The sequence below is a fragment of the Myiozetetes cayanensis genome, unplaced genomic scaffold (assembly GCF_022539395.1).
Source record: "Myiozetetes cayanensis isolate MyiCay16 unplaced genomic scaffold, myiCay2020 scf2-11, whole genome shotgun sequence".
Classification (NCBI taxonomy): Eukaryota; Metazoa; Chordata; class Aves; order Passeriformes; family Tyrannidae; genus Myiozetetes; species Myiozetetes cayanensis.
Genome location: NW_026087411.1, coordinates 38,322,261 through 38,340,119, shown reverse-complemented (window position 1 = coordinate 38,340,119; position 17,859 = coordinate 38,322,261). Strand labels below are relative to the sequence as shown.

The 17,859-nt window shown below is 34.2% G+C and overlaps 1 protein-coding gene across 6 annotated transcripts in view; it reads left to right on the top strand.

Moving 5' to 3' along the window:
- RYR2 (ryanodine receptor 2) overlaps positions 1-17,859 on the top strand; it is a 401,127-nt gene that overhangs the window by 292,878 nt on the left and 90,390 nt on the right. For all 6 annotated transcript variants that reach the window (XM_050316682.1, XM_050316684.1, XM_050316681.1 and 3 more), the window contains 11 exons: positions 1,007-1,147; positions 1,848-2,011; positions 4,137-4,215; positions 4,661-4,750; positions 5,477-5,614; positions 7,211-7,288; positions 10,203-10,278; positions 11,524-11,650; positions 13,189-13,304; positions 14,712-14,776; positions 16,477-16,598. In XM_050316682.1, coding sequence (XP_050172639.1) covers positions 1,007-1,147; positions 1,848-2,011; positions 4,137-4,215; positions 4,661-4,750; positions 5,477-5,614; positions 7,211-7,288; positions 10,203-10,278; positions 11,524-11,650; positions 13,189-13,304; positions 14,712-14,776; positions 16,477-16,598 — 1,196 coding nt within the window. The remainder of the gene's footprint in view (positions 1-1,006; positions 1,148-1,847; positions 2,012-4,136; positions 4,216-4,660; positions 4,751-5,476; positions 5,615-7,210; positions 7,289-10,202; positions 10,279-11,523; positions 11,651-13,188; positions 13,305-14,711; positions 14,777-16,476; positions 16,599-17,859) is intronic.

The window sequence follows — 17,859 nt, the reverse complement described above, 5'->3', positions numbered from 1 at the left end:
CAGGTATGCTAGAGAAACCAATCCAACCAAAAAAACTGGACCTTCTTTCCCTTCCCACACACTGGGAGAGGGAAGAGGGAGAGGGGAAAAAGGGGCCAGACAATTTCACTTACTCCAGCTGGTCGAAAACTGCTCTGCCCAGTCCTTTCTCTCTCTCTCTCTCTCTCTGGGGGAGCTCTGTTCTCAGGGAAACGGTGAAAGGGGAAAAAAAAAAAAAAACAATAAAAAAAAGCAAAAGCAAAAGAAAAACCTCCAGGGGAGGAAAAAACCAACAGCTCTTATCTGATGAAAAATCCAGGCAGGTCCCCGTGCTAGCCAACGGCTGGGAGCAGAGCAGCAGCAGCCAGCTCCCTCTCCAATGTTGTGCTCCAGCCCACAGCCCAGCCCACCAAAAAACTCCTCCTTTCCCATTGCCCAGGAGATGAGAGAAAAAGGCAAACATTAGCCTTCTTCATCTGCCCCGTTTCCTAGGAGACTAATCTCTCAGCCATTAGCCAAGGAGCTAGGTCTTTTGTGTCCTTAAGTGCTTACCTGATAGGCAGGGGGAAGGGAAGAGAAAAAAAAAATTCCTGACTGGTTCAAGGGGACTAACTAAACCATGATAATTATATTTTCTGCACATCAGGATTTCTTTTTTTCTTTTTTTTTTTTTTTTTTTTTAATCCTGTCTTTATTTATGCACATGTGCAGATTTTTGTGATGAATGTTTGCATTTTTCCACCTTGACATGTGTTCTGACTGGAAAAAAGGAATCCTGACAGATCTATATTGACTGTGACTTGCAAGGTTTTTTCCAACAAGACTTTGCAAAATGGTATTGAAACAAAGATGAAAAAACTTCTAATTCTGTGTGTATATGCACGCAGTGATTTAAAAAAGTGATACACAACATGGATTATTGAGAAAAATATAGAAGTTTTTCTGGTAATGTCTATAATGGTCAAGTGCCAGAATAGAAGGACTTCAACAAATAATTGTATTTGCTTTCAAATATGTTTTGTTTTAGTTGCTTACAAATCATTATGAAAGATGCTGGAAGTATTATTGTTTGCCAAGTGGATGGGGTAACTTTGGTGCTGCCTCAGAAGAAGAACTTCATTTATCCAGAAAGTTGTTTTGGGGTATTTTTGATGCTTTATCTCAAAAGGTAAGTAATTTTGTTATCCATCTATTGCTATAAAATCCTTACTGTGTCATCTTTTTTTCTTTAATCTGTGATTTTTACCCAGCTCTTGTCAGTACTATATTATGCACTTTGAAGAAAAGGACATTTAAATTTTTCTCCTACAGCTTCTACTTTAATGTAGGTAAACCATTTTGTCTGCTCATTAAAAAAAATATATATTAGTAAAACATTGATCTTGTTATATATCTGTATAGATCTATGCAGTTCTCTGCTTAGTAGTTGTAGTTGCATCACCCTTGAATCAGTTCTATGTTGGACAAAAGTTTATAATACACCTCATTGTGTTTTTATGGTTCATTCTGTGACTGTTCTTAACAAATCTGCTTAAAATGTAATGAGTTTAATTTCAAATCTAAGTATTTAGGAATGCTGTGCATATTCTTGTGCTATGTTTTCTTCTCAGGCATCTGAAAAATGTCTTGTTTTGCTACCAGTGAAGTCATCACTTTTCTCATTTACTTGAGCAAGAGCAACACTTGATCCCAGCTTTATCTACGTGGTTTGGACAGTCAGTTTTCTTTATTTTCAGAACAAAATTCAATTTCACACCAAGAAAGCCAATCTGTGCCTGCTTGGTTTCACAGATAGCTGTATCAGTTTCAGCAGTGATGTTGAAAGTTCCTATTCACTACTCACTTTCTATTCCCTGTGTTTTCCACAGAAATATGAACAAGAACTGTTCAAACTGGCTTTGCCTTGTCTGAGTGCAGTTGCAGGGGCCTTACCTCCAGATTATATGGAATCAAATTATGTCAATATGGTGGAAAAACAGGCTTCAATGGATTCAGATGGAAACTTTAATCCTCAACCTGTTGATACCTCAAAGTAAGGAATTACTTCATTGCAACTAGTTGTGGGTTTTTGTTTTTTTTTGCTTTTCTTCTCTTTGGAATGCTTATCTTCTAGATAAAATTGAGACCTTAATTTTTTTTATTTTTACTTAACTATTTATTTTAAATCCTGTAAAGCAATAACTATCAAGTTACATAACTAATTTCTTGGTCAAATTAGAATATTTTTACTGCATCTTTACCCTGAAGATAGAATTGTCCAGTTATTGTTATATGTCTGCTGCAAACAAACCATCATGTTTTTAGGAGTTGAAAAAGCAGACTAAGTCAACAGCATCCCTGTCATTATTAACATGTGCCAAGACATTAATTTCAGTGTGTGTGAATGATAGTGTACCTACAGAAAATTATGTTTGATCATGCATTCATATAATCATTTTACTATGAATAATGGGGAAATGGGTAGAAAGATATTCATTCTCTCTAGGTAGTCAGGCTCTGACCATGATTTTTTAAGTTCATTAGCCAGACAAAGCTCGTATCTGTATGGAGATCTTCTGCCCTGATTTTTTACTACAGCCACCATGCCATTTTCCTTTGTACAGAACAGTCTTACAGAAGTGTGGCTATGCATTGTATCTTGAAAAATTCCTCTTGTAAGACATTTGCTGCAGTTGCTTCTGTGAGCTTTCTGCCTGTATTCAGCACACAAAATGCTGTCAGTAGGTTGATACCTTCGTTACAACATGTTTGTATATGTATGCACATCAAAATATGGTAGTAAAAACCATAATCTAATCTGGAATATAGAAATCACATCAGTGACCATGAAGAGTCATTTGTCTAAGATGTATTTAAAATATATTAAGGTTTAACAAAATTCAGTAAGAATATTATACTATCATTTAGCGAATTGAGTATTATTTTATTCAGTGTCATTTCTGAGAAAAATTTTACACTAATGCTGTATTACCTCCAAATTATCTTACATTCTTTTAACATGCAAATCCTGCATGACATTGCTTACTACTAGACCTATTTATATTAAACTGTAGGTAATAGGATATTATTGTACTTGTCAGTATATTACATTTCTGAAATTATTTGAAGTATTATAGCACTAGTAGAGTTCCCCCTGAAATACACTCTTTTAAAGAATAAAAAAACTGATGACATTGCTGGATGAATATTTTCTGACCTTTGTATGTGATTAGGCTCTTGCAAACTGTTACTCAGATGTAATTTTGGTTTACATTTATGCTTTTTCTTATGACTGAAAAATAAAATCCAGACTCTTCTACTTTGCAGTAGGTGGCACTGTAACACTTCTACTACCCAAGTCCTGTGTGTTAGGAGGGAAGATTTTGTTATTTCAGCAATGACCAAGAAGCAGTTAATCCCTTTTATTTGTAAGAATAGAGATGAAGAAAATTGCTGATTTTGATAAATTATTTCTTGAAGAAGGTTCTATCTCTAACATTTGGTTGATAACTAAAAATCACTCCTTTTTCTTTACTACCTCAGAAACCTTAACTTTGGTACTGTCTCCTATACCTGTTGAAGGGCTAGTGTATTCATTTGTGTGAGTTTTTATTATTTTTAATAAAGATTTTAATATTTTTATTATTCACTGGTGTGTTGGAAAATAAAGCCTTAGGCATATGATTTTCGAGTTGTGTAAGTTAGAGTGCTTCAAGCATAGAATGCAATTTGTAGGAGTATATAAAATAGATGATGTGTTTTTAAAAGGACTGTTGTCGCACTTAGTTTATGATGGACATGTGCAATAAATTACTACCATAATTCTGAAACTATAGGTCATAGTTTTACCTTTAATACCAAGAAAATGATAGTAAAAGAAATATGTGACAAAAAGCATGAGTGCTCAGTATCATTATTGATTTTCCCTGCACACGTTTCGAAGAAGTAAAATTCCTGCAACAGCTGTGGTTGTCATTCAGTGTCCATTAAATAATTCACATTTCTTCCTTGATTTAACTAGGCCTTGGAGCAAACTGTAGGTGGGGATAAAGAGCACAGTAAGATGTGTTGAATTGCTGTATGCATTATTAATTATTTATTTTGAAGTTTTCTTCAAAACCAAAGCATTCACATTTTAGCATGTGTGATGTAATGCTAATTTTCTCTTCAATTTTCAGCATTACAATCCCTGAAAAGCTAGAATATTTCATTAACAAATATGCAGAACATGCTCATGACAAATGGTCAATGGAAAAGGTAAAATCTTTATTCCTGTTAAAGTAAAATCAGATTTTTATGTTTGAGTTCATTTCATCTTAAACATATTATAATCTGGATGTTATTATTTTTCATAATGCTACAAGTTAGAATGTAGGTAAGATATAAACATTTAATTTTCTTGAAATGCATTTGAAGAAAAGTTTTTAAGTGCATATGAATGTTTCAAAATAGTGTTTCATAATTTCATTATTTTTGTGGTTGGCTTTTGTGTAAACATAATGGCTAATTGTTTAGCAGTTTTATGGACTTGAAATTATATAAATGTTGGTTGAGAAAATGTTGAGAAAATAGTAGAATGGAAACTTAAGAGAACAGGTCTGCAGAAGCATTGTTCAGTTAATTTGTACTAACAAAAATAGCATTTTTCATAGTTTTTTTGCTTTTCCTCATTTTTTTCCTTACTTCCTGTTGCTGTTTTCAGTTTGCCAATGGATGGACGTATGGTGAAACATTTTCTGAATCTGCAAAAGTGCAACCATTAATGAAACAATATAAGTTACTATCTGAAAAGGTAAGGAATTTGTTCAGTCAGGGTGGTTGAAATATCACTGAAAATATCACCTTGTATTTACATAATTTATAAAAACATTATTTGGAGTACGTCAATTAATGTGTGGTTGTTGCCTTCACCCCAAATCTCGAAAAGATATAGAAGGGTTTTATTGTATATTAAATAAGCCACTCAATCTGTTCTCTCACATGACTGAATTTATATGGCATAACTTATGGTGACACTGAAGTGCCATAATGCTGGTAAATTTTATAGTCAAATGTGTAAAATACATTAAAATATAGTAAAATAATTGATACCCCAATTAGGTTAGCTTATCTGGTCTCAACAGAAGGTAGAGGCAGATGATGTCCAGAGGTCTATTCCAACATAGACTTTCTTATGATTCTGTGATTTTGGTTTTTCGGTTTATGTACCAGGCAAAACACTGTGTTACTCCTGAGAATTGCTGCTCTACCTTTGACTTCATGTCTGAGAATGCTGTTAACAGGATGAGATTATCAGCTTCCTGCAGGGCCAGAATTCTTCTGCCCACCTCTGAAATGATAAATTAAGCTTTTTAATATCTTATGTGATTTATTTGCCTTGTTTCATTAACCCTGGGCCATAAGGGTTGATTTAAGTACATTTCCTTGCATCTCATAACCAGGAAACACCCAAACTCGTCTTTTTACTCTATACAGCTATATAATAAACAAGTTAATTATTGCATATACATTCTTCTAGGAGAAAGAAATTTATCGATGGCCAATCAAAGAGTCACTAAAAACTATGCTGGCATGGGGATGGCGAATTGAAAGAACACGGGAGGGAGATTCCATGGCACTGTATAATCGGACACGTCGCATATCTCAAACCAGTCAAGTGAGTCATTTTACTACAAACTTTTTAATGAGAAAGTATGCAAAATCTGCTCTCTGGTCTTTTATTTTAAAAATTATGAAATAAACCTGTAGTGTAAAAATACGTGAAAGAATTTTTCACAAATAATTGTACAATTCTGACAACTGGTTTGGATTTCTGTTCACTGAAGCTGGAACTTTATTTCCCTGTTCCAAAGTAATATGCTAGTAAACATTTTCAAAAAAAAGAAAACTGACAAAACTGAAATAAGAATGTATTTGTTCATCTGATTTAAAGTTAACCATGGTATTAAGGGGAATTATTTACTCCAGCTGGTGATTACATATTAATTGTGAGTATTAATATGATTTTACTCTGCTATTTTTTTAAATTTGGTGGTTATTGACACCTTTAAGTATATAAAGAAATAAAAGTACATATAAAAGTTATTTTTATACTTATTTTTTTCAAGGAAACTTAAGGATTACTGTTAATGCAACATGAATTCTGTATTTCAGAGTACACTATTGTATTAATATTCATTATGTGTTTAAAATGCAGTCATCCCATACATAGAGAAAAGACCATTTTTATATGTGCAGATGAGAAATTTTAAATGAATTTAGTCACTGCCTTCATATTAATGTAACAATGCTTTCACTGTTTGCTTTAGAAAATAGTATTTTCTCAGTATTTTTTAATGTGTGCTGCTTGTACATCCTTTGTGCTATTCTCTATAAATAATAACTGCCTTTTGAAAGCAAGCCTTTAAACTTTTAGGCCTCTAAATGCTCATATAAATGCATATTAAAATAATATCACAAATAGGAACAAAAGTCTGGACACTGTTCTATAGGAAGACATACCTGAGGAGGACATATATCTATAACTGCAGAATACATAGAGAAAAGCCTAGCAATGCCCCTTTTCTAGCCACACTTTTTTCTCCTTTTCAAGCCACACTTCTTGTATCAGTAGCTTGTCATCCAGGGAACTTCCATAATTTTTTGTCCTTCGTTGACCATTTGTGTCAATGTAATGAGCAAAGTTGTGACAAATTCAGGCAGTAGAAAGAAAGAATGACAAAATTAAGATATTTTCTGAGTGGGGAGGAGAGACAGAAGGTAAAACAGAAGTATTTTGTAGATTCTAGTCTTAAATCTAGAAATATGGTTGAAAAGCCAAATTCAAAGTTTGATTTTTGCCTGGATTCACCTTAAGCATGATTGTCTGAGATTTTCGCTGTTGAGAAAAAAAAAATCTCTAGAAAATGCAGAGATTTTATTATAACTTCAGTATGACCTGATCCACAAATATGTAGGTTCAAAACCTTAAAGGAGTTCAAGTAAAATTTGCATCTGAATGAGAGGGATTTGTTGTGTTTGATGGCTGGCTGTCTGTCTTTGGGAACAAACTTTGTTGATCTTTGCCTAATTCTCACTAAAGTTAACAACCTTGATTTATTTTCAGTTGGGCTACATAGAATCCTTTTGCTCTCTAGAGATATACAGATTACTTTTTCCTGAAGTTCTTTCGCTACTTTCCTACCTTGTAAGTGATAACTTCTTCATATTAACTGCTTGCATAACTCAACTCTTTTGCACATTTGTCATTCAGATCTCTGTAGATACAGCCCATGGTTACACTCCTCGAGCAATTGACATGAGCAATGTCACCCTCTCCAGAGACTTACATGTAAGTCAGAAACACTTAAACTGCCTACCCTTTTTTTTTCTTTATAATTTAATTTTTAAAGTTCTGCTAGTTTATTTTAAATAATTTGCTACCAAATTTTACTTTTTTTTATATGCTTTGATTTTCGTGGGGATTTTTTGGGTCTTTTTTATCATTTCTTCTTGATCCTCTGTTGCTTAAAAAACATGGTTCATGTTGAAAAGCTTCGAAATTTTCTATATTCCTGGATTGATTTTCCCAGCTCTCTTTGTGAACATTTGTCATTTTGAAGACAATCCTGTTTAGAAGAGTTATCAGCACCAATCTTTTCTTTTATCATTCATTCTCCATTATCCTTCCAAAACATTTTGTCATTGCTTTTTTTTTTTTCCCCCCTAAACTGAAGAAATAAGAATTAGGAACTGTTGCTACAATAAATACTGTGAAAATAGAGAATGAAGGAATTAGGGGTATGATTTTGACAGACCTATCAGTATATTGCTGCTGTTTGGAACGATACATTTTAGTTGATAAATGATGTTTCTGTCACTGGTTAGGATTTTTTCATGGTGTTTGATGGAGCATGATACTAGTTTTTACAGCCTACTTATTTAATGTGAATATGATTACAGTATTATGTAGGCATACTAAGTAGTTTTAAATTAGTTACTATGAGTGTTTGTACCATTCTAATGATTGCAACGTGGTGTTCAAAGCTGGCTACAATAGACTCCTGAAACACAGGGTTAAGTTTACCCATACTGAGCTTTACCATGGTGCATGGAAACAAGCAGCAGTAGTAGATTAATTGGCTAATTGTACAGTATATTCTATACTGTATTAAAGTCTCACACTGGATTTCTCCTCCTTGGTTTCTGTCTTGTAGTTTCCAGTTTTATATTTCTAGCCATTTTAGATTGCTGACTACCTTTACAGCAATAAGAATTTTCTGCCAGTTAACTGTCATTACATTGGTGATCATTCCAAAGAGTTAATAAAATTGATAATTGAATAACTACTTCTATCATTACTTTCTTATATTATTCTGATTAAAATGATTCATTACAATTACAACATTTAACATTTGCATAAACTCAGTATAATTGAAAGACCGTGAGGACTTTTTTTAATGCTCATGAACAAACTCATGATGTGAACATCATCAAAGTATTATGTTGCAGTAAACCAAGCCCAGATAAAAGTAACCATCCTGTCCCAAACAACAAAGAAATGGTATTAGAACTTCTGTCCAATACCCTCTAACACTCATCGTTAATTAAATTTCCTTTGCAGCCCTTAGCTATAAAGCAGAGCCTGTTGACTTTATGATTCACTTGCCCTGTGAAGAGATCTTCTTTGAAGCCGACTTCAGAATATGTTACTTAAAAGCTAAGCAAATTTAATTAAAATGCAGTTTCAGCTATTAATTGTCATAACACAGACATTCAGGAAATATCCAAACATGTAAGGTATTAAGGAGATCTGAGTTTTAAAAATTAGATGTATTTAATTTTGAACATTTTTTAAAATGTTTCATATCTTTCAATTTGGAATTCAGGCCTAGATAAATTGTTAGAACAAAGTTAATTGTTCTGAACAGAGTTGTGGGGTTTTATGGGTGGTTTTTTTGTGGGTTTTTTTTTGTTTGTTTGCTTTTTTAACAAACCTTTTTTTGTTTGTCAAAGAATTGAGCATTAATGCTGTTCAATTTTTACATCATCCTGTGCAAATGATATGCTAGCAGGAATTAAGCATGTCTAAAAATGTAACTCTGCAAAACACTTCTCATTTTGGTCTTAAGTTACCTGGTCACATCCTGGCTCCATGAGCAGCTAGGTCTTGCTCTGAAAACATCTTCATAGCACCCTGCTTTCCAAGGAAATAAAACACAGACCTATACTACATTCTTCCAAGGTCCTAATTGGGATTATCAAAACACCAGCGTGTGCATGATAGGAAGCATCTACCATGCAGAGGAGATATGTGCAATAATGTATTCATTGGAGAAAAGTTTATGAAACAAATGGTCTTATAAATAAGATATCACAGAATATGCTGAGTTGGAAGGGACCTATGAGGATCATTGAGTACAACCCTTAGCCCTGCACAGGATACTGCTGAAAAGTTAGTGAATTCATGAGTATTCTCCCAAATAAAGGAAATACTCATTACTCAAAACCCTTACTGTAGAATATTTCTGTAGTTTCATGAAAGAAATGAAAAGTGAAATCTGCAGAAAATTCCACCACTGTGTACAACTGGGGAGGGTTGTACAACCAGGAGACCAGCAGAAGTGGGTTTCAAAAGTTGTTTTGTGTTGGAATAGTAGTTCCTACTAGTTAGAGATTGGAGAACTTGTCTGTTTTGCTTGGCTTGGGATCTAGCTTCTAGCTTGCCAGTCTAAAAGAGTTTGTTTTATAGGAAGAATGTATAGAAGAATTTATGTGGTAAAATGGTTGGTGCTTTTAACAGTGTGCTCACAAAAATGAACATGATAACCACATTGAAGAAGCTATGTCCATGGGAATATGATTAGTCTGCAGCCAGCAGTAACAATGTTATTTCAGTCCTCTGGCTTGCTGTTCTTAATTTCCCTGACCAGGGCCTTCAGAAGGTTCTTTTTGGCCTTGAAGAATCAATTAACCCATCTTACAGCCCACTACTCTTTCCAGACTTTACTTCTCTTTGTGGTTCCTCTGTTTTTTATTAACAGTTCTCTCTTCAGCACCAGGTACCGAACTCCTATACCTATGCCCATTCTAACCAAATTCTATATAATATTTTTCAAAAGTAACTTTTTTCCAGTGAGCCATTGCAGTGTAATTGTGTTGAATTCCCAGAGAACAAAACTTGTTATTTATTGTCAACCAGAAAATTGTCCTTCTTGAGAGTTAACCATTGCAAGATGTATCTCTAAGCTCTCCATTTTCCTAAGGCTATGGCTGAGATGATGGCTGAAAACTACCATAACATATGGGCAAAGAAAAAGAAAATGGAGCTTGAAGCAAAAGGTAATACTAACTATAAATATTTTCAGTATTTTAAGTTCGCTGTGATTAACTTGGTTTATGCATTTGAGAAAACAGATGAACAAAAAAGGAACACCGTTTTCAAACTGACAAAGAAGAAATAATGAAGTATCTGTTGTGATGTTTAGTGCCTGAAAGTTTTTATAGTACCACATGTAACTGTTCTTGTTTAAATAGCTTACCAATTCAAATATATCAAAGGAAGAGAAACCAGAGGCTGTAAATGATTTGAAGCTACATTTTCCCTATAGCATTAATCTTTTAGAAGTAATGGAAAATTTTATAATATGTGGCTTAAAAAAAAAAAAAATCCAAGGATTTGTCTCCAGTATTTTTAAAGGGAATTTGTTCCTTTTTAAAAGTATCACTATTATTAGACACTTGCTATAGTATTTTTTCTGAGATGATTCTGATCATTGCCCTTACAATGTCTTGCGGCTTTAGAGCAATTGTCATAGGAATTCATTGTGTTTTGTTGTGTGATTGTGATTTTAAAAGCTGAAATCTGAGGAATGTTGGTTTTTATACAGATATTTATATTAATAATAGCAGCATTATTTTCCTGCCAAATTAACTATCTACATTCAGGGATGTATTGATACATCAGATATTTGTAAACAATACTAATGCAGTTTATTCTGTTTACCACTGGTAAGCATTCTTTTAATCAGGTTGGACAGTTGTGTGAGCCATATTTGAAAAATGCATTCTGATTTTCCGACTTTAATTTATTATTATAAAGTAGAAGTGTATCACTTTAATATACTTTTAAATATGTGTATATCTTGCTAAACTCAATGAACCCTGCCAGAATGTTTAAAAGCAGGACTGTATATGTTTATATATTTGTTTATATAATGATTTTCTTATTAAATTATGTGTTATTTATTGAAATATTTCCAGTTTCATTAAATGAAGTTATATTTATAATACATGTTTGTAAGAGTTAAGCACTTTGTTCTTCTTTAAGAGTTTTTGCAGTAGGTTCAGCATATTTACTTGGTACTTGCAGCAACTATGCTAGAACTGTGCAGCCATGTCTGAAGTTCCCATGTGAATGTTTCTTAAGATTTGTGTAAAGAAACAGACAAGTGTATTATTGTTATTTCAGACTTGGTTTTACTGTAACATGCTATGTAGTATTCTGAGAGTGCTTTTGCATACTAGGACTTACCATGTCAACATAAAACTCTTTAACTAATTTTTAATTCTCTTGATGTTCCATAGTAGGAGGAGGCAACCATCCTCTTCTTGTTCCTTATGATACACTCACTGCCAAAGAAAAAGCCAAGGACAGAGAAAAAGCACAGGATATTCTGAAATTTCTACAGATTAATGGATATGTTGTCTCCAGGTAATTCTCTGTTCAGTATTAGTGTAAGAGAAGGTTTCTAATAGTCCTCAGTAGTGGTGCTTGTTGTTTGTTTGTTTGTTTGTTTGTTTGGGGATTTTTGTTTGTTTGTTTTAATCAAAAGAAAGCTCTGATAATTTTTAGGTTTCAGTGCCTGGGAATAAGGCTGAGCTCCTTCATTACAACACTGTAAGGAAGAAATGGATTACAGAGTTAGTAGCAATGTTTTGGAAGGCATAAGCAGAGTTCTCCAGAATCTCTGCACATCTTCTTCTGCCTTTCTTCTCAACACTGCAGCCTGTTTTTTCTTTCTGGTGTATCTCCATACATCCAACTGTTAGTAAACTTCCTAATTTTCTACAAGTAATAAAATTATATAGAATATATAACAAGAATTTAGGAGAAACTCTAGTGATGAGGTACAGGGCTCAGTCAGAAAGCTATATTAACAGGCCACAGTTTACGTGTGATCAGCCATTTTTAAAGCTCTTTTTGCCTCTTCTCCCCTCTGCTCTCGATCCTTTGCTGCTGCACAGTCCATCATTGGTTTGTGTAGTTCCACTGATCTGCCTCAAATATTCCAAATCTTCATGTCCCCTTCTCTTAGGAGTTACAAAATACAGGTGGTCACTCTCCAAAGTTGTGTCCAAAGTTTCTTAATGGCCCCTTATTTAGTAACTGCAGACTAATTCTCCACCGCTTTCTCCTTTATCTTGTACCCTTACTGGTATTGACAAAGCTGTTTTAGTTCTGAGATCTTGTTTTTCTGAAACTGAACCCTACCATCATCCATGTTTTAATTTAAAGCATAAATGTGCACTACACAGACAGTTATATTCAGTATATATGCAGTAGTTATACTTTTTAAACTTGCAACGTAGCTGAGTACTAATGTACTTGGTGTCTCTGATGGGGGTCTGGGTGGGTGTGACTGACCCTTACTCATTAAGCATGGCTTCTTAGTGTGCCATTAATTAAGTCCTGATCCTACAAAATCAAGGCATGTGTCAGTGCCATGCCTTGATTAGTAACTATGATGGAACATGCAGGAAGAGCAATTCCATTGCTTTATTTTAGTTTTCCTCTGATTTGTTATAAATGTGACATAGCTATTCAAAGTTTTTCCATTGCAAACAGACTTTTGGGGTAAAGTCATATTGATGGATATTAGATTTTCTTCTGGTTCTCTTAAATCAAAGTATTTTGGCAGCATCAAAACTCCCTCACCCAAGAATCAATCCCTGGAGGAAAATATAAGATGGTAACACCTTACAAATAATGGAAGGAAATTATAATAATAATGGATTAACCTGGTTGACAAGTCTCATTTTTCTACAATGCTGTAGTTGGGAAATCTTAGTTGTGTTTTAAGAAATTGCTCAAAACTTAAATAAGTGTAAGAGTACTGTTTATGTCAAACACAAAAAATTCTTATATTAATAAGCACTTAATTGTTACTAGAGAAAATGGCACCAGCCTACATGGAGAGGTAAGACTGCTTTTAGTCCTTCTGTGTGTGTGAAAATTGCTTCTTATTACAGAGGACTTAAGGACCTGGAATTAGACACACCTTCCATTGAGAAACGGTTTGCCTACAGTTTCCTTCAGCAGCTTATAAGATATGTGGATGAAGCCCATCAGTACATTCTGGAGTTTGGTATAGTATCCTTTGCACATTTTTTTAAAATAATTACTAACTAAGATGATGTTATTAAAAAAACCAGAAAATTTTTAAAAATAGCACATTCCTGGACTAATTTTCACCTTAATTTCCTATAGTTGATGAAGATTATGAATTTTGGAAAGTTATGTAATTGCTATTCATTCTAGTTTCCCATATTCATTCATCAGATTAAAAGTGTTCTGCCAAAATTTATAATGACTTTCATTCTTCGAGAAAGAAAACTGGCTGCTCCCTTGCATTTATGCACAAAATTATAATCTCTCACATGTGCACATTATTTATAGTTACTATCATATACAATCCCTTTTTCAGAGAGCAAACAAAACCAGTCATTTGTACCATTCTGAAATGTTCTCTGGAGAAGGGAGTAGAGAAACCTCTTCAACAAAGTCCCACAATGGGAATGTTCTTTCACAAACACTTGGCACACGTTTTGTCAACACTGCTGTGAAGGATTTAACTTTATCTGCTTTTGGAGAAGATAAAAAATTATAAAAGTTCAGTGACCCAAGTCTGCTTCTTACATGAGCAGTAAAAGCCAAAAAAACTGGCCAGGTGCAGCTTCTGTTGTGACCATGGGAATCGTAGTGACACACAACATATGCTATACCTCATGTGTAGTTATAGATGGTGTAATTGACAGTAACAGGAACATCAAGATTGAATAAATCAATGCCCACCCAAAAGCCTATCTAGTTTCAAAGTGGAAATTATCAAATTTGTGAATTATTGTATGATGGTTACTTACAGTAACAAAATTCTGGTCTTGATAACTCATCAGGTTACTTCTGCTGATGATGCCTGATTACCATGGCTTCATGCTTCTTAATTATATAAATTTTTCATAATTGCAAGAAAGATAATGAATAACTACTGAAACACTAGAAGCATTGGTGGAACAAATAACATTCAAGTCCCTCAATGGATTAACAAAAAGAAGACAATTAAATAAAGGAAAAATAGTTGGGGAGTTGTATCAGATTTTATTTTTTGATTTAGAAGCTTTGATTTTTATAGTAATGGATGAAGGGAAGCAATTTAAATTTCAGTTGGGTAGATCTAACCATTAATTTTGTTCTTTAGATGAAGTCCACAAATAAAGAGTAAAAATTACTTTTGTTTCTCCTGGGAACAACTGGAGAAAGGTGTTTAATTAGAATCTGAGTAAGGCTTTCAAATTGTCACCTGTAACAGGAAGAGACAGACACAGCACCAGATCTTCATCTCACAAAAATACCTGTATCTCTTTGGACTATGAGATGTCTAAAAATCTAAAGCTGACCAGTATTATTTGTTTATAGTGTACACTTTCTAAGAAAAATGCAGAATAGACTGTAATTAGGATACATGACAGGGAGCTTAATTTTTTTCTCTCTGCAGATGGTGGCAGCAGAGGCAAAGGAGAGCAGTTCCCGTATGAACAAGAAATCAAGTTTTTTGCCAAAGTACAGTATATCTTTTCTTATTCTTTGTCAACATTGTGAGTAATTGAAGTGAGAAAGTATTATTTAGTGACTGTTATTGTTAAAGTTGCATTTTTTCTCTGTTAAAGTCATTTTTTTAAAATTAAAACCAGTACTAATAAAAATTAGCTTGAAAATAATGTAGGATGAAGTATAGATGTGGGAAAATTACAGGATTATATTTTTATTCTTGTTATTTCCTTGCTCCATGATATGCAGCTACTCATATGATATTTTCCATAATCTCCCTACATTTTCTGGTTTCCACCTTAGTCTATTTTTGTAGATTTTTCTCTTTTACAATATTCAGGCAGGTAAATATGAGCAACAGTTATTGGAATTAACACAGCCATGTATCTGTTAGTGTCATGTTAGTTATTTCTTTCCTTGTTTTAAAACCATGCTGTTGTCTCCAGCATGGAGTCACTGAATGGCTGAGGTTAGAAGGGCCCTTTGCTCAGCAGTCACCTAGAGCAGGTTACACAGAACCATGTCCAGACAACTTTTGAGTATGTCCAAGGGCAGAGACTCCACAGTCTCTTTGGGCAACCTGTGCCAATGCTCAGTCACCCTGAGAGTGAAAAAGTGTTTCCTGATGGTCAGAGAGAACCTATCATATTTCAGTTTGTGCCCACTAACTCTGGTCCCGTCACAGCTGAAAAGAGCCTGGCTCCATCCTATTTACCTCTCCTTCAGATATTTATACACACTGATGAGACTCCCCCTGAGCCTTCTCTTCTTTAGACCAAAGAGTCCCACCTTCCTCAATCTCTTGTTATTTGAAAGATCCTCTATTACCTTAATCATCTTTGTGACCCTTCACTAGACTTACTCTCCAGTATGTCAATGTTTCTCTTGTACTGAGGAGTCCAGAACCAGACACAGCACTTCAGAGGTGGTCTCACCAATGCTGAGAGAGAGGAAGTATCCTCTCCCTGGACCTGCTGATAGCAGTCTGTCTACTGCACTGTTTGTAGCATTTTCCAACCCTGACATCCTTGCAGTAAACTGTAATTTCAATACCTTAGGGTCCTTCCATGTGGTATTATTTGCCAAGTTCACTGACTCACAAAAGAGCATTCCACTTTTTTTGTGAACTGTACTCCAAAAATGAAACAATTTCAGGTTTTCTTATTGGCAGTTTATTTTGGTCTCCTCCTGGCTGACACCTTCAGTAGGCACTGAGTAATAGTCACCACAGGAAGTAAACAAAAAAACTGCTATGGACAAGCCCTTAATGAATGAGGTTGTTCTGGGAGTTTTAGTTGATAGCATCTAGAATTAAGTGCTATTAGTGTGCTGAAAGTTGTAGGTGAATTTTTCTTAAACCTGCACTAAAAAGAACAAATAGCAATAGTTGTTATGTGGTATGGGAAAAATCTGAAATTGTGAGATAAAATTAAATTACACTTTCTGGTTTGTACTCCTCCTAAATAAACACACAGATGAAGACCGAGAGATAATGTAAAGGTTTTTTTCTGCTGCCTTTCTTGACAACATATTAAGTACCTGAATACTAAATAAATTCAAAGAGGAATAGACATTAAAGAAAAGAAGTACATTGAGATTTTAAAACAGAAAATCTATTTGAAACCTCCGGTCTTTATTTGTGACTTACAGAGTAATACATAATATAGCAAAGAAAGTCCTGAGATAATCACTTCTTTCTGATGTAATTTCAGGTTGTGCTCCCTTTGATTGATCAGTATTTTAAAAATCATCGCCTGTATTTCTTATCTTCAGCAAGTAGGCCTCTCAGCAGTGGAGGCCATGCCTCTAATAAAGAGAAAGAAATGGTGACAAGGTAAAGCTTAAAATAATGTTAATGTCTATGTATATATGTGTTTGTCTTTAAACAGCAGTAGTTGACTGTGGGGAAAGTAAGAAGTGGGAGGCAGAGAAATATTTTTCTGAATGAAACTTTTTAAAACAGATTAAACATTTTTCACTTTCTTTTCCTGTTAGGAAAATTCATTGTATAAAATGGAGAGGAGTGCAGAGTTACTATTATATACTGTTTAAAAGGCAGTGATGATGATTTTATCATGCAGGGAACTTAAATTTATCACTGTGTCTCACAATAGAGCCCTGTGTAAGTCTGTGGCACAGGCCATACAATTATGTATCAGTTTTCACTGTTGGAAATAGGTATATACTGAAATCATTATTGCTGCAAAATTTATTGGTAGATTTAAAAACCAAACATATATATTATAGCTGTTTTTCAGTAAATATCATTATTACTGTCCACCATAAAAAGGAAAAATGAGGGAGTTGCATTCTCTCTGTTCTCTAAATAGTAATAACAGTAGTAATATTACAGAAACACCCACTTGATTGTTTCCATGAAGTTACCCTTTTTTTTTTTAGAACATCTCTCTAAGACATGTTTTCACATAATTTCAGTTCTGATTGAATTGAAACCCACATTTCCCATTTAATAAGGTGGGCTACAAGCTTCACACAGGACCTATTGAACACCTGTGATGTATATATGTATCATGGTTGCCTTCTTGGCTGTTATTGGGCATGAACCATGCAATATTGAATTGCTGTATTTTGAGGCTGACAGCCAATTCATGGTTAAACAGACATGCAGGGTTTGCAAGATTGTGTGAATACTGAGAAAAGTTTCTAGCAACAATACTAAGCATAAGTAGGTAATGGCTGTCTTGACCCTGCATCGTGTCATGGACTAATTTGATCTGGCAGCTTATATGAATGGTGTTCTTCAAGGAAATTAAAAACTTTATTGAAATGCACGAATATAAATTATATTTCCACTCTTGTGAGCTGCTGCTTTTCTTTCTATAATGTCCTGGATAACAGTATTTTTGCAGTTGTTAAGTCATGCCAATAAACCCCACACTTCTGCAGTGTCAAATATGTCATCATACCAGCTGCATAGAGATTCAGGATTTCTGCACATATGCTCTATAGCTGTATGAGATTCCTGAACATACAGCTCTACATAAAGATCAGAGCTGCTGTCATACTTGATTGGGTTACCTGCTGTCCAGATGGGTCAGCTAAAGAGAAGAAAACACCTATAAGGAAACCTTAAA